Consider the following 23,026-nt stretch of genomic DNA (forward strand, 5'->3'; position numbering starts at 1 on the left):
TTACACTTCAGGAGCTTTTATTTTGAAGTGTGGAGCTGTGTTGACAGTGGGGGGGCCGAGAGTGAATACAGGTTAGAAACAGCGGGTTTTAACGCGGTTCTTACAGGATAATACTGATTAAATGTTCTGTAACATGACGGATATGATTTCTCTCAGCCAGACTGTTAAACTGGGTTCATTTATGTGTTGCGTCGCTAGCTAGTGCACAGCTAACGTAGCTAGCTAACAATAAGGAAGTTAAAGCTACGTTTAGCTTTCGTTTATAACGAAGGGTCATAACTACACTAACGTGGTGGTTTAATTAACGTCAGTGTTAATGTGCTAACTTCAGATTTATTGCAGTTAAATGACCCTTTGCCTCACGATGTTGTCATCCTGAAGAAAACTGGTTTAATGTTTTATTTATTTTATTTTCGGGGATGTAAGAAACATTTCTATCTTTATATTTCTTTCTCAATTGTATTTGTATTTTTGTTATAACATGTTCCTTGTGGGCATCAATCCTTTCCACTACAAGAAAATTATAAGGCAACATTTTAGTCAAAATAAAATAATTAATTTTCTTTTTATTTCTCATTTGATGAATATTGGAAATACATTTAAAACAATTGTTAAAATCTGCTCAGTGTCAGACTCTAAAGTATTTTTGTTTTCTGAAATAAATAAAATTCAGAAGTGCGTGAAAATAAATGAACATCCTAATGCACTATGTTTTATCTGTTTCTGTGAAGCACTTTGAAACTATAAATAGAGATTACTATTATTATTATTATTATTATCATCATTATTATTATCATTATTATTATTATTATCATTATTATTATTATCATTATTATTATCATTATTATCATTATTATTATTATCATTATTATTATTATCATTATTATTATTATTATCATTATTATTATTATTATCATTATTATCATTATTATTATTATCATTATTATCATTATTATTATTATCATTATTATCATTATTATTATTATCATTATTATTATCATTATTATCATTATTATTATCATTATAATTATTATTATCATTATCATTATCATTATTATTATCATCATTATTATTATTATTATCATTATCATTATCATTATTATTATCATTATTATCATTATTATTATCATTATTATTATTATTATCATTATTATTATCATTATTATTATTATTATTATTATTATTATTATTATTATTATCATTATCATTATCATCATTATTATTATTATTATTATTATCATTATCATCATCATCATTATCATTATTATTATTATTATCATTATCATTATCATTATTATTATTATCATTATTATTATCATTATTATTATTATTATTATTATTATTTCACAGACTCAAAGATTAGTTGTAACAATTATTGGCAGATTGATCTCTAAATAACTTTAAATTGCAACACGAGAGTAGAAAAAGAAAGCAGAAAATGACAAATCTTAGGTATCAGTAGCTGAAAGTTGCACTGATTTGAAGTGTATGTATATTCCCCCCCCCCCCCCCCCCCCAGCGCTGGATGCAGCAGCCTCAGGATGGACTCCGGTGGGAAACCCTCGGCTGCACAGATGCTGCTGTTGGCCAGCAGCTCGGCTCTGACCGCCGTCTTCTACTCCGTGTACAGGAGCCGCACTGCGACTGTGGCCAGATTGAAGGTGCACGCGCGGCGTGAGTCCGTTAATAACAGAGTTTATTGGCTGTGAAGTTGCATTCAGTTCATCTTTAATGTCCACAGGAAGCCAAGAAAGTGTCCATGGAGCAGGATCTAAAAACCCTCCTGTCGGAAACTCCTGGGAGATGCGTCCCGTACGCCGTCATAGAAGGTGTTTTATAGAACTTATACTGGATGAGATCATAATAATAATACTAAGCATGTTATTAATAACACGTGTTGAACGCTGCAGGTGTCGTGAGGTCAGTGAAAGAAACTCTGAACAGTCAGTTTGTTGAAAACTGCAAAGGTGTGATTGAGCGTCTGACGCTGAAGGAGGAGAAGATGGTGTGGAACCGCAGCACGCACCTCTGGTACGTGTGTGGGGGGGGGGGGGGGGGGCATGTTATTGATCTTCTCTGTGAATCACTTCCTGTGTTCTGAGGAAACTCAGAAGGTTTGTGTTCATGACGCTGTTTTTATTTATTATTGAATCTACGTGGAGGGAAGAACTTAATGATCTGATCTGTTCATAGCAACATCTGTTTTTAATATGCACACACAATGCATGCTGGGTAGTTTTTAATATTCTCTGAACTCATGACGTTTTATTTGTATCTTTTAAAGAATAAAATGATAACCGTGACCTTAGTTTCGTTCATACATTTTATTTTAATGTAATTCTTTGAATGAAGCAGCTTTAAACCTAAAAACACTTTTCAGTCTAAGTTATTATAAAACAAAGAGTCTCAGTGCATGTGATTAATAACTGGTGTCTGAACAGGAACAACACCGAGAAGATCATCCACCAGCGCACCAACACGGTGCCCTTCTCCCTCGCCTCTCACGACCACGCCGTCGCCGCCACAGTGCGGGTCGTGCGGCCGCTGGACGCCGCGGAGCTGGACCTGGAGACGACCTACGAGAACTTCCACCCCACCGTGCAGTCTCTGTCCAACGTCATCGGACACTTCATCAGCGGGGAGCGGCCCAAAGGCATCCACGAGAGCGAGGAGATGCTGCGTGTGGGCGACAGCGTCACGGGCGTGGGCGAGCTCGTGCTGGACAACAACCTGATCAAGCTGCAGCCGCCCAAACAAGGCTTCCGCTATTTCCTCACGCGGCTGGACTACGACTGTCTGCTCAGGAAGCAGAGCGGCAGCGTGAGGCTGTGGAGGATCCTCACCGCCGTGTTCGGCATCGCCGCCTGCTCCACGCTGCTCTTCCTCCTGTGGAAGCGCTACGCGCACCACCGGGAGAGCAGGAAGGAGCGCGGCCTGCTGCGGGAGTTCAAGGAGCAGCAGAAGAAGCGTCTGCGTGAACTGAACGTGGAGGAGAGCGGCGTGTCGCCCGGCAGCTGCGCCGTGTGCCTCGGCCGGGACCGCTCCTGCGTCTTCCTACAGTGCGGGCACGTGTGCGCCTGTGCGCCTTGTTACGACGTGTTGCCCGAGCCCAAGAGATGCCCCATCTGCAGGGCGCCCATAGAGCGGGTGGTGCCGCTCTACAACAGCTAGAGTCAGACCTTTAGATGATTCATATAAACACAGCTGTTAGAACATCGTGACAGCGTTTTACATCCGGGCTGAACATCTGCAAACATCTGGTAGATTTCTAAAAGATGTTACTGGAGGAGGGAATTATCATTATTCTTATTTTCATTGAAAAATAAAATGTGATCTGCAGAACACATATACACATATACACACACATATACACACACATATACACATATATATATTTATATTTTTTTTTTTATATATAAAAAAATATATATATATATACACATATATATATTTATATATTTTTTATATATATAAAAAAATATATATATATACACATATTTTTATATATATAAATATATATATAAATATGTGTGTGTTACAGATTTGATGCACTTGTTTCCATACTGACGGATAAAGTATCTGCTGAATGTTGAATATAATAATAATATTTAGAAGTCGGACTGAAGAATGTGAAACAGAATAAAATAATCTGCTCTATGAACAAACCTGTGAAATACAGAAATAAATTCCTTTCATCTCGAGAGAGAAATTATTTCTTCACACTGACAAATGTTGAATGATGTTCGAAAAGTTTTTCAGTTCTGACGTTCTGACGACTCTGAAGTAATAATAATAATAATAATAATACATTGTTGAGCATTTGAATGATGAGTTGGAGTTTATGGATGAGTTTTGTGGGTGAACCGTAGAGGAGGCTGTTACAGGAGTCCAGACAGGAGGTGATGAAGACGTGGATGAGGGTTTCTGCAGCTGTGGAGAAGAAGGATGGACGGAGACGGGCGATGTTTTTGAGAATAAGGCCGTCTGGTGAGATGTTTGGTGTGTTTGTGGAAGGAGAAGGTTCTGGAAGTGAGGGGAGGTGGAGACTGAGGATCCGTCGATGTTGAGGGTGAGGGTGAGGTTGTGGCTGGGTTTGGGGAGCGTTTTTGGTCCAATGATGATGATTTTGGATTCATCACAGTTTAGTTTGTCAGGATACGGTGGGGAATGATGGGAGATGAGGAGCTGGATATCATCGGCAAAGCAGTGGAAATGGAGACCATGACGGCGGATTAAGTGTTGAGTCTCTAGAGATGTTCTGCTGCTAATGGCTCAAATGGAAATACACAAAGTTTATTTATTAAATCAGCCAATTACAGTTTTTAATACAATACGGTATATTACGTTTCATTATGCATACCTGTCAACCCTCCCGTTTTTCCCGGGATCATCCTGTATGTTTCCTTCGGTCCCACTGTCCTCCCGTTTAAATATTTCCTGTAATTATCCCGTATTTTTAACCTTTCAAAAATAAAAATAGGCCTAACTTAAAAAAGTGTACATGGTAAAGTGGCCTCCGGTAAAGCAGGTGGCAGTATGATGTTTAACTTTAGCTGAAAAACGTTATCCGCCAGTAAACTGGGCTGAGAGCTGTGAAGGTATGGACGGAGTCCACCAGAAAATTGTCAATGTTGAAAGGTATGACAATACGTTACATTACGGTACAATACGGCACAATACGGTATATATTACGGTTTATTACGGTACAATACGGTACATTATGGTACATTACGGTACAATACGCTACAATACGCTACAATACGGTATATATTACGGTTTATTACGGTACAATACAGTATATTACGGTTCATTACGGTACAATACGGTACATTACGGTACAATACGGTACAATACGGTATATATTACGGTTTATTACGGTACAATACGCTTTATTACGGTACAAAATGGTATATTACAGTACAATACGGTACATTATAGTACAATACGGTATATATTACGGTTTATTACGGTACAATGCTGTACATTACGGTATATATTACGGTTTATTACGGTACAATATGGTACATTACGGTACAATACGGTATATTACGGTATAATACGGTACATTATGGTACATCACGGTACAATACGGTATATATTACGGTTTATTATGGTACAATACAGTACATTACGGTACAATACGGTATATTATGGTACAATACGGTACATTATGGTACATTACAGTATATTACGGTTCATTACGGTACAATACAGTATATTACGGTTCATTACGGTACAATACGGTGTATTACGGTTCATTACGGTACAATACGGTACATTGTGGTACAGTACGGTACATTACGGTTCATTACGGTACAATACGGTACATTGTGGTACAGTACGGTACATTACTGTTCATTACGGTACGGTACTCGAACTCGTACTCGAACACCGTGGTGGACCCCGGTGGTCAGGGAAGCCGTCCGACTGAAGGAGTCCTTCCGGGTTATGTTATCCGGGAGGACTCCGGAAACAGTTGCAGGGTACCAAAGGACTAGAAGGGCGGTAGCCTCTGCCGTGTCAGAGGCAAAGCAGTGGGTGTGGGAGAAGTTCGGAGAAGCTATGGAGAAGGACTTTCGGTCGTCACCAAGGTGCTTCTGGAAAACCATCCGGCACCTCAGGAGGGGGAAGCGAGGAACCATCCAAGCTGTGTACAGCAAGGGTGGGACCCTGCTGACTTTGACTGAGAAGGTTATCGGCCGGTGGAAGGAGCACTTTGAGGAACTCCTGAATCCGACTAACACGCCCTCTATGGTTGAGGCAGAGCTGGAAGCTGATGGGGGATCATCGTCAATTTCCCTGATGGAAGTCACTGAGGTAGTCAAACAACTCCACAGTGGCAAAACTGCAGGGGTTGATGAGATCCGTCCAGAAATGCTGAAGGCTTTGGGTGTTGAGGGGCTGTCTTGGTTGACACGCCTCGTCAACATTGCGTGGAAGTCTGGGACAGTGCCTAGGGGTTGGCAGACCGGGGTGGTGGTTCCCCCATTTAAAAAGGGGGACCAGAGAGTGTGTGCCAACTACAGGGGTATCACACTTCTCAGCCTCCCTGGTAAAGTCTACTCCAAGGTACTGGAAAGGGTTCGGCCGGTAGTCAAACCTCTGATTGAAGAGGGACAATGCGGATTCCGTCCTGGTCGTGGAACAACGGACCAACTCTTCACTCTCGCAAGGATCCTGGAGGGGGCCTGGGAGTACGCCCATCCAGTCTACCTGTGTTTTGTGGATCTGGAGAAGGCGTATGACCGGGTGATACTGTGGGAGGTGCTGCGGGAGTATGGGGTGAGGGGGTCATTTTTGAGGGCCATCCATTCCCTGTACGCCCAAAGCGAGAGTTGTGTCCGGATATTACAGTCACTTTACCGCACCGTTGTGACGAAAAGAGAGCTGAGCCAGAAGGCAAAGCTCTCAATCTACCGGTCGATCTTCGTTCCTACCCTCACCTATGGTCATGAAGGCTGGGTCATGACCGAAAGAACGAGATCACGGGTACAAGCGGCCGAAATGGGTTTTCTCAGACGGGTGGCTGGCGTCTCCCTTAGAGATAGGGTGAGAAGCTCAGCCATCCGTGAGAGACTCGGAGTAGAGCCGCTGCTCCTTTACCTTGAAAGGAGCCAGTTGAGGTGGTTCGGGCATCTAGTAAGGATGCCACCTGGGTGCCTCCCTAGGGAGGTGTTCCAGGCACGTCCAGCTGGGAGGAGACCCCGGGGAAGACCCAGGACTCGATGGAGAGATGATATCTCCTCACTGGCCTGGAAACGCCTCAGGATCCCCCAGTCGGAGCTGGAGGATGTGGCCCGGAGAAGGGAAGATTGGGGTTCCTTACTGGAGCTGCTGCCCCCGCGACCCTACCCCGGATAAGCGGTAGACGATGGATGGATGGATATATACAGAGCTATTATAATGCATTACAGACATGTGAGTGGAAAATCACACTAAAGAGGGAAAAAGAGAAGGATCCTTGAGGTACCCCTCGTTGTTCACAGTGGGTCAATAACGGCTATAAAACGTGTAACTTTGGTGGTAGTTGTTTTATTACATTCACCTGCAGAGCTGCTGACAGTTATAAAGACACTACAGAAGCTTCCAACAGCCTCAACAGTCACAATCATTTATAAAGGCACACACAGCAAGTGGAACTGCACAATACAACCGGTACATAAAAATACAATTTATAATATTACAGCTGCACTTACTACTGCAATTACAGCACAAAATATTACTATATGACATCTACTGTATTTCAGACAGCAAAACTGCACTACTGGCTCCAATGTGGCAATTTAGTCTTTAAACATCATAACACAAACACCTGTGTTCATGCAGAAGGATTTACGCAACTCAGCGTGAGTGGAAAAAAGAATAAATACCTGAGTAAAGCAACGCCGTGATGGAATAAGAAAGAGGAACATCAACACAGAAAGACACCTTTACGCCACTCAAAAAGACAGGTACTACTGTATATTTAAGAAAAAGAACTGCCCACACGGATTAAACTGCAGTGAACACATTTTCTTTACTTCACTTTAAACCTTTGCCAGGCACTTACGGTAAATGAAACGGTGAGCGTCGACCTGCACCAACTGTCAACTAATCCTTTACTAAGTTTGAGTCTAAGTTGTAATTAACTATGAGTTAATTGTTTTAACTGTCTTCAAAGACACAACAGTCTGTTAGGTCACTATCTATCGCTGCTGGAGGCGATGGCCGACTTTGCATCTGCAGTATTAATTAGTAACAGGAAGTCTCTGGCGACATTTCTGGGGGAAATTGGCAGCGTTCCATTGTTACCACTGAGGAGAACGAGACAGAGATCTTCGAGATTATTTGACTTTAAAGGAAAACTTCACCCTACAATGATCCTTTGGACATCAGTTTCTCTTGTGTTTCCTTGAACTTCTGAACTAAAACTTTTCTCTTCTGCCTCTATGGAGAACGAAGAATCAAAAAACTTTCAAACGTCTTGATGAATTAGAGTAAATGGAGCCGCGTTTAACAACAGAAAGCTATCTGAAAAGTCAAGGTTTGTGACGGTTCCTGTTGTTTAACCTTCAGTTTATTAAAACTTTTCTACGTTTTGTGATTCTTCACTCTCTGTGGAGCAGGAGAGAAAAACTAGATTTACTTCAAGTATTAAAAGGAAACCATGTGTAATTCTTTTTTATAAACATTTGATTAAAAAACTTTAAGTTTTATTAAACAGCTAGTTGATCAGAGGTCCGTCTGAGCGGCTTATATGTTAGCAAGCTAACGTTAACTTCGTCAGTTAGTTTAGCTATGCAGCAGTTATAGGGTGAAAATATTTAGTAACAACTAACTTCATCTGCGTCACTCTCTTTGAATTTAAAACTAATGCAGATCAAACTTCTAACACAGGTAAACTCAGAAGTGAAAAAATATAAACTGTATGTATCACTAAATAATAGACAGTAAACAACCTGCTGGTGACATATTCATAGATTCCCATCAAAGCCACATCTTTTTTAAACAAATGTTAACATATATTATATATTTTCTTTAGCGTTTGCATATGTTTCTGTGTCTGTTATAATAAAACTGCAGAAAAGGCAAATATTAATAACAGGCATTAGAAAAGACAGGCAGGACGGCGAGCAAGCACCCAGATGTTATCATGTGACATTGTTTACCACAATACAATCAGAAAATGCTGTAAAGACGTAAAAACAGTAAAACTGTTTTTTCTTACAAGCGTTTTGCAGCATTCAGCCTGTAACATCAATATGATGACAATAAGAGCTTTTCTCAGACGTTGACACACCCGCATGCCACAGATTTAACACTGACCTTGACCTTAACACTGAGAAGTGGCACCAGCGAGGTAACAGCCGGTGCCTCTGATATGTTTAGAGGGACAGCACACAAACAGAAGAAACTACAAGTTGTTCACAACTGCAACGGATAAATCAGACTCCAGAGGACAAACAGCATAGTATCGTAAGTACTGAGAGGTGTGTCCCCTCCCTCACACACTGTTGGGGTTGTAACACAGCATGTTCAGCTGCAGGTTTTCGTCCCAGTGTCTGAGGATGATGAACAGCTGATTGGCGGCAGCCTTGACGGACGCCAAGTCTCGGCCTTCTGGGATTTCCTGCGCGGTCAGCCACATGCTGGCCTTGGCGGCTGCCAGCTCCCACTCGATGAAATGACTGGCAGAGCTGTGCTCCAGCCAGGCGAGGGCCACCGCCGTGGCCCACACCATGCTCTCTGCATCCAGCAGCCTCTTCAGCGATGCCGTTTCCAAGCCCCCTGACCCAGAGCCCCGTCCGCTGTCCGCCTGTGAGAGTAGGGGCTCGCCGGTTGAGCAAGGACTGCCTAATGAGGAAGGATAATGAGGCGGGCTGAGCATGCCCACAGTGAGCTCTGTTTCTGGCTCACACAGGGATCCAAATCCATGATCGGCGCGGCGGCTGCTGCAGTGAGACGGGTGGGCCAGGCTACTGCGGTGGTTGCTGAAGGGGGACGTCCACTTCAGCTTCTCCATGGGCACGTTGATGGCATAACACAGCGCAGCGTCCAGCGGAAACGCACCGCTAGCCAACTGCAGCAACACCTGTGCAGAAAGGAAACAGTTTACAGCGTAAGTTAAGTTTGTTATTTCATTGTGCTTCCAACCTGTTTAAGCAGTGAAGTAGAACTGGAAATACAACGACTCTCAAAGAAAACGTGTAAAAGTAGTAGCAGCAGCAGTGCAACATGGGAGTTTGGTGTGGTGGTGCAGCAGTGGTGCATCATGGGAGTTTGGTGTGGTGGTGCAGCAGTGGTGCATCATGGGAGTTTGGTGTGGTGGTGCAGCAGTGGTGCATCATGGGAGTTTGGTGTGGTGGTTCAGCAGTGGTGCATCATGGGAGTTTGGTGTGGTGGTGGTGCAGCAGCAGTGCATCATGGGAGTTCTTCTCTCCTCTGATTCAAACATTAAAACATTTAAACATCAGAGTTTCTCCTGCACGCTGTTCGGCTGCCGCTAACGTTTGCTCAACTTGTTTCTCTGAGAACTTAAGATCCAGACGTCCGAGGACTAAAATCCTTAAAATATAGAGTTAAAAACACCAACATGTGAAAAGTGTCTTAAAACTGGATAAACAGTCAGTTTATGAAGCTTTTGCAGACAAACACAACGCTGACGCTGCTCAAAGGGGAGACGACGCCATGACAGGAGAGAGGAAACGTTACCTTCAGGGACATTACACATTTCTCTGTCTCACTACATATACAACACAGGACTGATGACACCATGATAGGAGAGAGAGAGGAAACGCTACCTTCAGGAACATTACACATGTCTCTGTCTCACTACATATACAACACAGGACTGATGACACCATGACAGGAGAGAGGAAACGTTACCTTCAGGAACATTACACATTTCTCTGTCTCACTACATATACAACACAGGACTGATGACACCATGATAGGAGAGAGAGAGGAAACGCTACCTTCAGGAACATTACACATGTCTCTGTCTCACTACATATACAACACAGGACTGATGACACCATGACAGGAGAGAGAGAGGAAACGTTACCTTCAGGAACATTACACATGTCTCTGTCTCACTACATATACAACACAGGACTGATGACACCAAGATAGGAGAGAGAGAGGAAACGCTACCTTCAGGGACATCACACATGTCTCTGTCTCACTACATATACAACACAGGACTGATGACACCATGACAGGAGAGAGAGGAAACGTTACTTTCAGGAACATTACACATGTCTCTGTCTCACTACATATACAACACAGGACTGATGACACCATGACAGGAGAGAGAGGAAACGTTACCTTCAGGAACATTACACATTTCTCTGTCTCACTACATATACAACACAGGACTGATGACACCATGACAGGAGAGAGAGGAAACGTTACCTTCAGGGACATTACACATGTCTCTGTCTCACTACATATACAACACAGGACTGATGACACCATGACAGGAGAGAGGAAACGTTACCTTCAGGAACATTATACATGTCTCTGTCTCACTACATATACAACACAGGACTGATGACACCATGACAGGAGAGAGAGAGGAAACGTTACCTTCAGGAACATTACACATTTCTCAGTCTCACTACATATACAACACAGGACTGATGACACCATGACAGGAGAGAGAGGAAACGTTACCTTCAGGGACATTACACATGTCTCTGTCTCACTACATATACAACACAGGACTGATGACACCATGACAGGAGAGAGAGAGGAAACGTTACCTTCAGGAACATTAGACATGTCTCTGTCTCACTACATATACAACACAGGACTGATGACATCATGACAGGAGAGAGAGGAAACGTTACCTTCAGGGACATTACACATTTCTCTGTCTCACTACATATACAACACAGGACTGATGACACCATGACAGGAGAGAGAGGAAACGTTACCTTCAGGAACATTACACATTTCTCTGTGTTTGGAACTCAGTTTATACAGATTATACCTTAATTAAAGACCCTGAAATGTCTTCTGTTTGCAATTGTTTTAGATTTATTGAAAGCACAACAATGAAATAAGACGGGAGCTGATCATGGAGCACCTGCTGTTCTTATCTGCGTATTGAAACAACATCTTCTATTGTTCATTACTTCCTGCTCTAATCTGCAGCTGGTCGCTGAAGGGAAATCCTTTTTTCGGGGGCAGCCATTCAGATAATTTCTGACAGATGCTTTCTTTCCTTTGAATTTGAAAAGTAATGAATAAAACATGAACAAGGTGTGCACAGAATAATTAGAGCCTGCTTCAAGGTTCTGCAGGTTCCAGGTAGGAGCAGAGATATAATATATTACAGTCTGTCACTGCATATTTCTTTTGTTCGGCAGAAACAAGAAATCTGCCTTGTTCACATGTTGACATGTCACAGCAGGAAAAGCACAGGTGTAAGTAATGACATGACGAGGGATGAAATCCATTTATCCGCTGCGATTTCCGGCCCCGGTTTTCAGTTTACTTGACTTTGAAATCTAAAGTGAGTCTCGTGGTATTTACTGTTTAAAATTAAAGTAAACCAGGTTGGTAGCAGAGTGATGACAGCACACACGGCATGCGTAACTGCAACTTCCTGGTTCGATTCTGGCCTAACAGCCTTTTTTGCAGTTCGTAACGCAGGAATCGTTCTGTGGTGTCGGACCGTTTCCAAGCGAACCCTAGTGCGGAGAGAACATAATCCGACCTGTGATGGCCCCTGCCTGCTCTTGCCTGACACTACCTAACCTTTGTCCTTGAAGGTATCACAGGAACGCAGTTGCAGCAGACGGCAGGAAGTGAAAACACAGGATTATGGGCTGCCTGAGATCGACACAGGAGGTTGACATACGAGAGGACTGCCAAGCCGAAGAGCACATGCAAAATATGCAAAATAAACATCCACATGTTTATGTATCTGCAGAACATCCACATGTAATGTAAGCTGCAGCTCACCAGAGGGATATAGTCTTTATTCTCGGTGTCGCTCTCTCCCGACTCTCCAGACTTGCTGTGAGACCGACACATGAAGCCTTTAGCCGCTCGAGTCAGGAGGCGAGTCCTGGTGAGAGCCAGCCTGCAGAGAAGAGGAGTACACAATATAATATATATTACAAATACTGTGAGTACACAATGTATACTAATAATACTGCGAGTACACAATGTATACTAATAATACTGTGAGTACACAATACAATATATACTACATACACTGTGAGTGCACACATATAAAAATAGCAGAAAAATATGTTTCTGTAGTTCCTGTTCACGCTCGTTTTTGTCTCTATCAGGTATCCGTCAGATCTCCGTCAGGTCTCCGTTCGATCTCTGTCAGGTCTCTGTCAGGTCTCTGTTAGATATCTGTCAGGTCTCTGTCAGGTCTCTGTTCGATCTCTTTCAGGTCTCTGTCAGGTCTCTGTCAGGTCTCTGTCAGGTATCCGTTAGGTCTCTGTTCGATCTCTGTCAGGTCTCTGTTAGGTCTCTGTTTGATCTCTGTCAGGTCTCTGTCAGGTCACTGTCAGGTCTCTGTTCGATCTCTTTCAGGTCTCTGTCAGGTCTCTGTCAGGTCTTTGTTAGCTCTCTGTTAGGTCTCTGTTAGGTCTGTGTCAGGTCTCTGTTCAATCTCTTTCAGGTCTCTGTTCGATCGCTGTCAGGTCTCTGTCAGGTCTCTGTCAAGTCTCTGTCAGATCTCTGTTAGGTCTCTGTCAGGTCTCTGTCAGGTCTCTGTCAGCTCACTGTTAGGTCTCTGTTAGGTCTGTGTCAGGTCTCTGTTCGATCTCTTTCAGGTCTCTGTTAGGTCTCTGTCAGGTCTCTGTCAGGTCTCTGTCAGGTCTCTGTTCGATCTCTTTCAGTTCTCTGTCAGGTCTCTGTCAGGTCTCTGTCAGGTCTTTGTTAGCTCTCTGTTAAGTCTCTGTTAGGTCTGTGTCAGGTCTCTGTTCAATCTCTGTCAGGTCTCTGTCAGGTCTCTGTGAGATCTCTGTTAGGTTTCTGTCAGGTCCTTGTCAGGTCTCTGTTAGGTCTCTGTTATGTCTCTGTCAGGTCTCTGTTAGGTCTCTGTCAGGTCTCTGTCAGATCTCTGATAGGTCTCTGTCAGATCTCTGATAGGTCTCTGTCAGATCTCTGATAGGTCTCTGTTAGGTCTCTGTCAGGTCTCTGTTTGGTTTCTGTCAGGTCTCTGTTTGGTCTGTGTCAGGTCTCTATCAGGTATCTAGCATGTCTCTGTCAGGTCTCTGTTAGGTCTCTTTCAGGTCTCTGTCAGGTCTCTGTTAGGTCTCTGTTCGATCTCTGTCAGGTCTCTGTCAGGTCTCCGTTCGATCTCTATCAGGTCTCTGTTCGATCTCTTTCAGGTCTCTGTTAGGTGTCTTTCAGGTCTCTCTCAGGTCTCTTTTCGATCTCTGTCAGGTCTCTGTCCGGTCTCTGTTAGGTTTCTGTTAGGTCTCTGTCAGGTCTCTATCAGGTATCTGTCAGGTCTTTGTTAGGTCTCTGTTAGGTCTCTGTCAGGTCTTTATCAGGTATCCGTCAGGTCTCTGTCAGGTCTCTGTTAGGTCTCTGTTCGATCTCTGTCAGGTCTCTGTCAGGTATCCTTCAGGTCTCTGTCAGGTCTCTGTTAGTTCTCTGTTCGATCTCTGTCAGGTCTTTATCAGGTATCCGTCAGGTCTCTGTCAGGTCTCTGTTAGGTCTCTGTTCGATCTCTGTCAGGTCTCTGTCAGGTATCCTTCAGGTCTCTGTCAGGTCTCTGTTAGTTCTCTGTTCGATCTCTGTCAGGTCTCTGTCAGGTATCCTTCAGGTCTCTGTCAGGTCTCTGTTAGTTGTCTGTCAGGTTTCCGTCAGGTCTCTGTCAGGTCTCTGTTCGATCTCTTTCAGGTCTCTGTCAGGTCTCTGTCAGGTGTCTGTTAGGTCTCTGTTCGATCTCTGTCAGGTCTCTGTCAGGTATCCTTCAGGTCTCTGTCAGGTCTCTGTTAGGTCTCTGTCAGGTATCCGTCAGGTCTCTGTCAGGTCTCTGTTCGATCTCTTTCAAGTCTCTGTCAGGTCTCTGTCAGGTCTCTGTCAGGTATCCGTCAGGTCTCTGTCAGGTCTCTGTCAGGTCTCTGTTAGGTCTCTGTTCGATCTCTGTCAGGTCTCTGTCAGGTCTCTGTGAGATCTCTGTTTGGTGTCTTTCAGGTCTCTGTCAGGTCTCTGTTAGGTCTCTGTTAGGTGTCTTTCAGGTCTATGTCAGGTCTCTGGTAGGTGTCTTTCAGGTCTCTGTCAGGTCTCTGTCAGGTCTCTGTTCGATTTCTGTCAGGTCTCTGTCACGTCTCTGTCAGGTCTCTGTTCGATCTCTGTCAGGTATCTCACCGGTCCTTGTTAGGTTTCTGTTGGGTCCCTGTCAGGTCTCTGTCAATGAAATACAGCCCAGTCACTTTATACTCTGCCACTGGTAATGTATTATTCTTATTCTTATTATTAATAATGATATTGTTATAATTATAAAGATTATTATTATTGTTCTCCGCACAAACTAAACAATATTAAAACAATTGAACTTCTTCATACTTTTACTGGAGTTGTTTTGTGAAATGGTCATTGTTACTTTTACTTATAATATTATAATATAATATTTCAACACATTCTTGTCTGCTGTCACCCACCGGGCGGAGAAGAAGCTTTCCACAGACTTCTGGGACTGGTCTGAGGTGACGGAGGGACTCCTCTGGGAGACTGAGGACACACAGAGACAGAGTTACAGGAGCGGAGACGTCTCATCATAACGAGGACAAACCACATACCTGAGGTGAACACGTCCTGCAGGGACTTCTGTCTTTGAAACCTGGTTGTCTGGTTAAAAAAAAGTTGAATAACAACAATGCAGACGTGCTGCACGTACCCTCAGTGAAGCTGCAGCGCTCCCAGCCGGCGGAGGTGGGCGTGCTACAGGGAGACACTCCGTCCTCTCCACCTGAGATCAGAGACATTTAAAATAAACGTTCACTGTTTCTGATGTTTTAAGAAGCATCACCATTCAACAGCCTCTCATCACGAACCTGCAGAACTTAGGCTGTTGCTACGCTGCTCCTCCCCCCCCCCCATGAAGCTGAAGTGTTTTAATGTGAAGCAGCTAAAGATCTGCAGGTTCCACTTCACACAACGACGATTTAAATAAATATAAAAACTTAATCTTAAAACATGTGATGCGTCTGTACTCGTTGCTGTTATTTACGATACAGAAACTGTGATATTTAAAACATTTAATATTGATATTATGTTAATAATACGCATAATAATTACAACGCCCCCCCACCACCAATATTTAAAAAGTGAAAGATAAATTCCATTCCTCTGTGGCTCTTGTACTTTGTACTTTGTATTCTGTATATGTCGTCGGGGTGTAAATGCAAGTTATTAAAAAGATTCGTACTGTTGTGCAGGAGCTCGTCCTCCGACACGCCTCCAGACTGCGAGCGGCCGAGCCCCACGGAGTATCCTCGGGTCTTCCTGCTCCCTGAGCGAGAGCTCGACCGCGAGCCTCTCTTCAGCCCTTCACCTGGAACACAAACACATTTTCAGTATCCTTGGACCCGTGCTGTGTCTGCAACACACTGATGTCTGTTTGGATCAGAACAGTGGAGCCTCCTTCACACAGATCACTAGAAACTTTCACTGTTCACACAAGAAGAACATATTGTGGCCTGATGTAAATGAATACTTTATATCTACGTCTACGTCTATATGTCTGCGTCTCCATGTCTACGTCTATATGTCTGCGTCTTCAAGTCTACGTATATATATGTCTACGTCTATATGTCTACATCTCTATGTCTACGTCTCTATGTCTACGTATATATGTTTACGTCTCTATGTCTACGTCTCTATGTCTACGTCTCTATGTCTACGTCTCTATATCTACGTCTATATATGTCTACTTCTCTATGTCTACTTCTCCATGTCTACGTATCTATGTCTATGTCTCTATGTCTACGTCTCTATGTCTGTGTCTCTGTGTCTACGTCTCTATATCAACATCTTTATGTCTACGTCTCTATGTCTACGTCCCTATGTCTACGTATCTATGTCTACGTCTTTATGTCTACATATATATGTCTACGTCTCTATGTCTACTTCTGTATGTCTACGTCTCTCTGACTACGTCTCTCAGTCTACGTCTCTATGTCTACGATTCTATGTCTGCGTCTCTATGTCTACATCTCTATGTCTACGTCTCTATGTTTACGTCTCTATGTCTACGCCTCTCTGACTACGTCTCTCAGTCTACGTCTCTATGTCTACGTCTCTCGTTCTACGTCTCTATGTCTATGTCTCTATGTCTACGTATCTATGTCTACGTCTTTATGTGTAAATATATTTGTCTACGTCTCTATATGTCTACGTCTCTATGTCTACGTCTCTATGTCTACGTCTCTATTTCTACGTCTATATATGTCTACGTCTCTATGTCTACGTCTCTATGTCTACGTATCTATGGCTACGTCTTTATGTGTACGTATATTTGTCCACGTCTCTATGTCTACGTCTTTATGTTTACGTCTCTATGTCTACGTCTCTATGTCTACGTCTCTATGTCAATGTCTCTCTGTCTACATCTCTGTCTACGTCTATATGTCTACGTCTATATGGCTAGGTCTCTATATGTCTACGTCTCTATGTCTCTATGTCTACATTTCTATAGCTACTTCTCTATGTCTACGTCACTATTTCTACGTCTCTATGTCTACGTCTCTATGTCTACGTCACTATTTCTACGTCTCTATGTCTCTATGTCTACGTATCTATGTCTACGGTCTTATGTGTAAATATATTTGTCTACGTCTCTATATGTCTATGTCTCTATGTCTACGTCTCTATGTCTACATCTCTATTTCTACGTCTATATATGTCTACGTATCTATGGCTACGTCTTTATGTGTACGTATATTTGTCCACGTCTCTATGTCTACGTCTTTATGTTTACATCTCTATGTCTATGTCTCTATGTCAATGTCTCTATGTCTACATCTCTATGTCTACGTCTATATGTCTACGTATATATGGCTAGGTCTCTATATGTCTACGTCTCTATGTCTCTATGTCTACATCTCTATGTCTACTTCTCTATGTCTACGTCTCTCAGACTACGTCTCTCAGTCTACGTCTCTATGTCTACGTCTCTATGTCTACGTCTTTATGTCTACGTCTCTATGTCTACGTCTGTATATGTCTATGTCTCTATGTCTACATTTCTTTGTCTACGTCTCTATGTCTACGTCTCTATGGCTACGTCTTTATGTCTACGTCTTTATGTCTACGTCTCTATGTCTACGTCTGTATATGTCTATGTCTCTATGTCTACATTTCTTTGTCTACGTCTCTATGTCTACGTCTCTATGGCTACGTCTTTATGTGTACGTATATTTGTCCACGTCTCTATGTCTACGTCTTTATGTTACGTCTCTATGTCTACGTCTCTATGTCTACATCTCTGTCTACGTCTATATGTCTACGTCTATATGTCTAGGTCTCTATATGTCTACGTCTCTATGTCTCTATGTCTACATCTCTATGTCTACTTCTCTATGTCTACGTCTCTCAGACTACGTCTCTCAGTCTACGTCTCTATGTCTACGTCACTATTTCTACGTCTCTATGTCTACGTCTCTATGTCTACGTCTCTATGTCTACGTCTCTATGTCTACGTCACTATTTCTACGTCTCTATGTCTATGTCTCTATGTCTACGTATCTATGTCTACGTCTTTATGTGTAAATATATTTGTCTACGTCTCTATATGTCTACGTCTCTATGTCTACGTCTCTATGTCTACATCTCTATTTCTACGTCTATATATGTCTACGTCTCTATGTCTACGTCTCTATGTCTACGTATCTATGGCTACGTCTTTATGTGTACGTATATTTGTCCACGTCTCTATGTCTACGTCTTTATGTTTACGTCTCTATGTCTCTATGTCAATGTCTCTATGTCTACATCTCTATGTCTACGTCTATATGTCTACGTATATATGGCTAGGTCTCTATATGTCTACGTCTCTATGTCTCTAGTCTACATCTCTATGTCTACTTCTCTATGTCTACGTCTCTCAGACTACGTCTCTCAGTCTACGTCTCTATGGTCTCTATGTCTACGTCACTATTTCTACGTCTCTATGTCTACGTTTATATGTCTACGTCTCTATGTCTACGTCTCTATGTCTACGTCTCTAGTCGATGTCTAAGTCTCTATGTCTACATCAATATATGTCTATGTCTCTACGTCTACGTCTCTATGTCTACGTCTATGTCTCCGTATCTATGTCTATGTCTTTATGTGTACGTATATTTGTCTACGTCTCTCTGACTTACGTCTCTCAGTCTAAATCTCTAGTCTACGTCTCTATGTCTACGTCTGTATGTCTACGTCTATATGTCTACGTCTCCGTGTTTACATCTCTATGTTACGTCTCTATGTTCTACGTCTATATGTCTACGTCTCTATGTCTACATCTTTATGTCTAATCTCTATGTCTACGTCTATATATCTACGTCTATATATGTCTATGTCTATATGTCTACATCTCTATGTCTACGTCTCTATGTCTACGTCTATATGTCTACGTCTATATGTCTACGTCTCTATGTCTACGTCTCTATGTCTACGTCTATATGTCTACGTCTATATATGTCTACATCTCTATCTCTACATCTCTATGTCTAAATCTCTATGTCTACGTCTATATATGTCTATGTCTATATGTCTACATCTCTATGTCTACCTATATATGTATTCGTCTTTATGTCTACGTATATATGTCTACGTCTCTATGTCTACGTCTCTATGTCTACGTCTATATGTCTACGTCTATATGTCTACGTCTCTATGTCTACGTCTCTATGTCTACGTCTATATATCTAGGTTTCTATGTCTACGTCTATATGTCTACGTCTATATGGCTAGGTCTCTATATGTCTACGTCTCTATGTCTCTATGTCTACATCTCTATGTCTACTTCTCTATGTCTACGTCTCTCAGACTACGTCTCTCAGTCTACGTCTCTATGTCTACGTCTCTATATCTACGTCTATATGTCTACGTCTATATGTCTAGGTCTCTATGTCTACGTCTCTATGTCTACGTCTCTATGTCTACGTCTATATATCTAGGTCTCTATGTCTACGTCTATATGTCTACGTCTATATGGCTAGGTCTCTATATGTCTACGTCTCTATGTCTCTATGTCTACATCTCTATGTCTACTTCTCTATGTCTACGTCTCTCAGACTACGTCTCTCAGTCTATGTCTCTAGTCTACTTCTCTATGTCTACATCACTATTTCTACGTCTATATGTCTACGTCTCTATGTCTACGTCTCTATGTCTACATCACTATTTCTACGTCTATATGTCTACGTCTCTATGTCTACGTCTCTGTCTACATCTCTATGTCTACTTCTCTATGTCTACGTCACTATTTCTACGTCTCTATGTCTACGTCTCTATGTCTACGTCTCTATGTCTACGTCTCTATGTCTACGTCACTATTTCTACGTCTCTATGTCTACGTCTCTATGTCTACGTCTCTATGTCTACGTCTCTATGTCTACGTCACTATTTCTACGTCTCTATGTCTATGTCTCTATGTCTACGTATCTATGTCTACGTCTTTCTGTGTAAATATATTTGTCTACGTCTCTATATGTCTACGTATCTATGTCTACGTCTTTATGTGTAAATATATTTGTCTATGTCTCTATATGTCTACGTCTCTATGTCTACGTCTCTATGTCTACATCTCTATTTCTACGTCTATATATGTCTACGTCTATATATGTCTACGTCTCTATGTCTACATCTCTCTACGTCTATATATGTCTACGTCTCTATATGTCTACGTCTCTATGTCTACGTCTCTATGTCTACATCTCTATTTCTACGTCTATATATGTCTACGTCTCTATGTCTACGTCTCTATGTCTACGTATCTATGGCTACGTCTTTATGTGTACGTATATTTGTCCACGTCTCTATGTCTACGTCTTTATGTTTACGTCTCTATGTCTACATCTCTATGTCAATGTCTCTATGTCTACGTCTATATGTCTATGTCTATGTGGCTATGTCTCTATGTCTACATCTCTATGTCTACTTCTCTATGTTTACGTCTCTCAGACTACGTCTCCCAGTCTACGTCTCTATGTCTACCTCTCTATGTCTACGTCACTATTTCTACGTCTCTATGTCTACGTCTATATGTCTACGTCTCTATGTCTACGTCTCTATGCCTACCTATATATGTATACGTCTTTATGTCTACGTATATATGTCTACCTCTCTATGTCTACGTCTCTATGTCTACGTCTCTATGTCTACGTCTACATGTCTACGTTCTATATGTCTAGGTCTCTATTCTACGTCTCTATGTCTACGTCTCTATGTCTACGTCTATATATCTAGGTCTCTATGTCTATGTCTCTATGTCCATGTCTCTATGTCTACTTCTTTATGTCTACGTCTCTATGTCTACGTCTCTATATGTCTACATCTATATATGTCTACGTCTCTATGTCTCTATGTCTACATCTCTATGTCTACGTATCTATGTGTACGTATATTTGTCTACGTCTCTCTGACTACGTCTCTCTGTCTACGTCTCTATGTCTACGTCTATATATGTCTATGTCTCTACGTCTCTATGTCTACGTCTCTATGTCTACGTATCTATGTCTATGTCTTTATGTGTACGTATATTGTCTACTTCTTTATGTCTACGTCTCTATGTTTCCGTCTCTATGTCTTCATCTCTATATGTCTACGTCTCTATGTCTCTATGTCTACGTCTCTATGTCTACGTCTATATATGTCTATGTCTCTACGTCTCTATGTCTACGTCTCTATGTCTACGTATCTATGTCTATGTCTTTATGTGTACGTATATTTGTCTACTTCTTTATGTCTACGTCTCTATGTTTCCGTCTCTATGTCTTCATCTCTATATGTCTACGTCTATATATGTCTACGTCTCTATGACTACGTCTCTATGTCTACGTCTCTATGTCTACGTCTATATTTCTACGTCTCTCTGACTATATCTCTATGTCTACCTCTCTATGTTTACTCCTCTATATCTACGTCTCTCTGACTACGTCTCTATGTCTACGTCTCTATGTGTACATCTATATGTCTACGTCTATATGTCTAACTTCTCTATGTCTACGTCTCTATGACTACGTCTCTATGTCTACGTCTCTATGTCTACGTCTATATTCTACGTCTCTCTGACTATATCTCTATGTCTACCTCTCTATGTTACTCCTCTATATCTACGTCTCTCTGACTACGTCTCTATGTCTACGTCTCTATGTGTACATCTATATGTCTACGTCTATATGTCTACTTCTCTATGTCTACGTCTATATGTCTACGTTTATATGTCTATGTCTCCATGTCTATGTCTCTATGTCTACGTCTCTATGTCTACGTCTCTATGTCTACATCTCTATGTCTGCGTCTCTCCTACTACGTCTCTCGTTCTACGTCTCTCTGACTAATTCTCTCTGTCTACGTTTCTTTGTCTACGTCTCTGGTCTACGTCTTTATGTCTACGGCTATATGTCTAAGTCTCTTTGTCTACATCTCTATGTCTGCGTCTCTATTTCTACGTCTCACATTCTACCTCTCTCTGACTACGTCTCTCTGTCTATGTCTCTTTGTCTACGTCTCTATGTCTACATCTCTTTGTCTAAGTCTCTTTGTCTACATCTCTATGTCTACGTCTCTATTTCTACGTCTCACATTCTACGTCTCTCTGACTACGTCTCTCTGTCTATGTCTCTTTGTCTACGTCTCTATGTCTACGTCTCTATTTCTACGTCTCACATTCTACGTCTCTCTGACTACGTCTCTCTGTCTATGTCTCTTTGTCTACGTCTCTATGTCTACATCTCTTTGTCTACATCTCTTTGTCTAAGTCTCTATGTCTACATCTCTATGTCTCTCATTATTTAAGCGTTCGAGCAATATGGCGGCGAGTCGCTACTGGTCTTGTATTTAATATTGAAAGAGTTCAGTTTGAGGTTGAAAGTCGTGGAGAGGACTGAATGACGTGAGACGTCCTCACATCACCAGGGTTCATGTATTCAATGCACGTCTGCAGATACTCGTTGGTGTCCAGGTCGACGGGAACGAACGCTGTGTGTTTGCTCAGGATGTTGCAGGCCTTGCTGGTGTGAACCGCATAAAGCTGGTACTTCCTGCCTGAGGCTGTTGAGAATAAAGTCATAATGTTACGAGAATAAAGTCATAAAATTACGAGAATAAAGTCATAAAATTACGAGAATAAAGTCGTAATATTACGAGAATAAAGTCATAATGTTACGAGAATAAAGTCATAATATTACGAGAATAAAGTCATAATGTTACGAGAATAAAGTCGTAAAATTACGAGAATAAAGTCGTAATATTACGAGAATAAAGTCATAATGTTACAAGAATAAAATCGTAAAATTAAGAGATTAAAGTCGTAATATTACGAGAATAAAGTCATAATGTTACGAGAATAAAGTCA

At 41.9% G+C, this 23,026-nt stretch overlaps 2 protein-coding genes across 2 annotated transcripts; one reads left to right on the forward strand and one right to left on the reverse strand.

Annotated features, from left to right (window-relative positions):
- mul1 (mitochondrial E3 ubiquitin protein ligase 1) lies at window positions 1-3,404 on the forward strand. The gene is made up of 5 exons (XM_029427681.1): window positions 1-71; window positions 1,520-1,661; window positions 1,742-1,829; window positions 1,911-2,031; window positions 2,442-3,404. The coding sequence occupies exons 2-5, from the start codon at window positions 1,542-1,544 to the stop codon at window positions 3,169-3,171; spliced, it is 1,059 nt and encodes a 352-aa protein (XP_029283541.1). The 5' UTR covers window positions 1-71; window positions 1,520-1,541; the 3' UTR covers window positions 3,172-3,404.
- Window positions 3,405-7,022: 3,618 nt separating this feature from the next.
- LOC115005728 (von Willebrand factor A domain-containing protein 5B1-like) lies at window positions 7,023-22,741 on the reverse strand. Its single transcript, XM_029427680.1, has 6 exons — window positions 22,585-22,741; window positions 15,890-16,015; window positions 15,359-15,430; window positions 15,123-15,192; window positions 12,451-12,571; window positions 7,023-9,571 (listed from the first exon to the last, which is right to left on the reverse strand). The coding sequence occupies exons 1-6, from the start codon at window positions 22,739-22,741 to the stop codon at window positions 8,984-8,986; spliced, it is 1,134 nt and encodes a 377-aa protein (XP_029283540.1). The 3' UTR covers window positions 7,023-8,983.
- Window positions 22,742-23,026: the final 285 nt, after the last annotated feature.

Source organism: Cottoperca gobio, unplaced genomic scaffold, assembly GCF_900634415.1.
Source record: "Cottoperca gobio unplaced genomic scaffold, fCotGob3.1 fCotGob3_357arrow_ctg1, whole genome shotgun sequence".
Taxonomy (NCBI): Eukaryota; Metazoa; Chordata; class Actinopteri; order Perciformes; family Bovichtidae; genus Cottoperca; species Cottoperca gobio.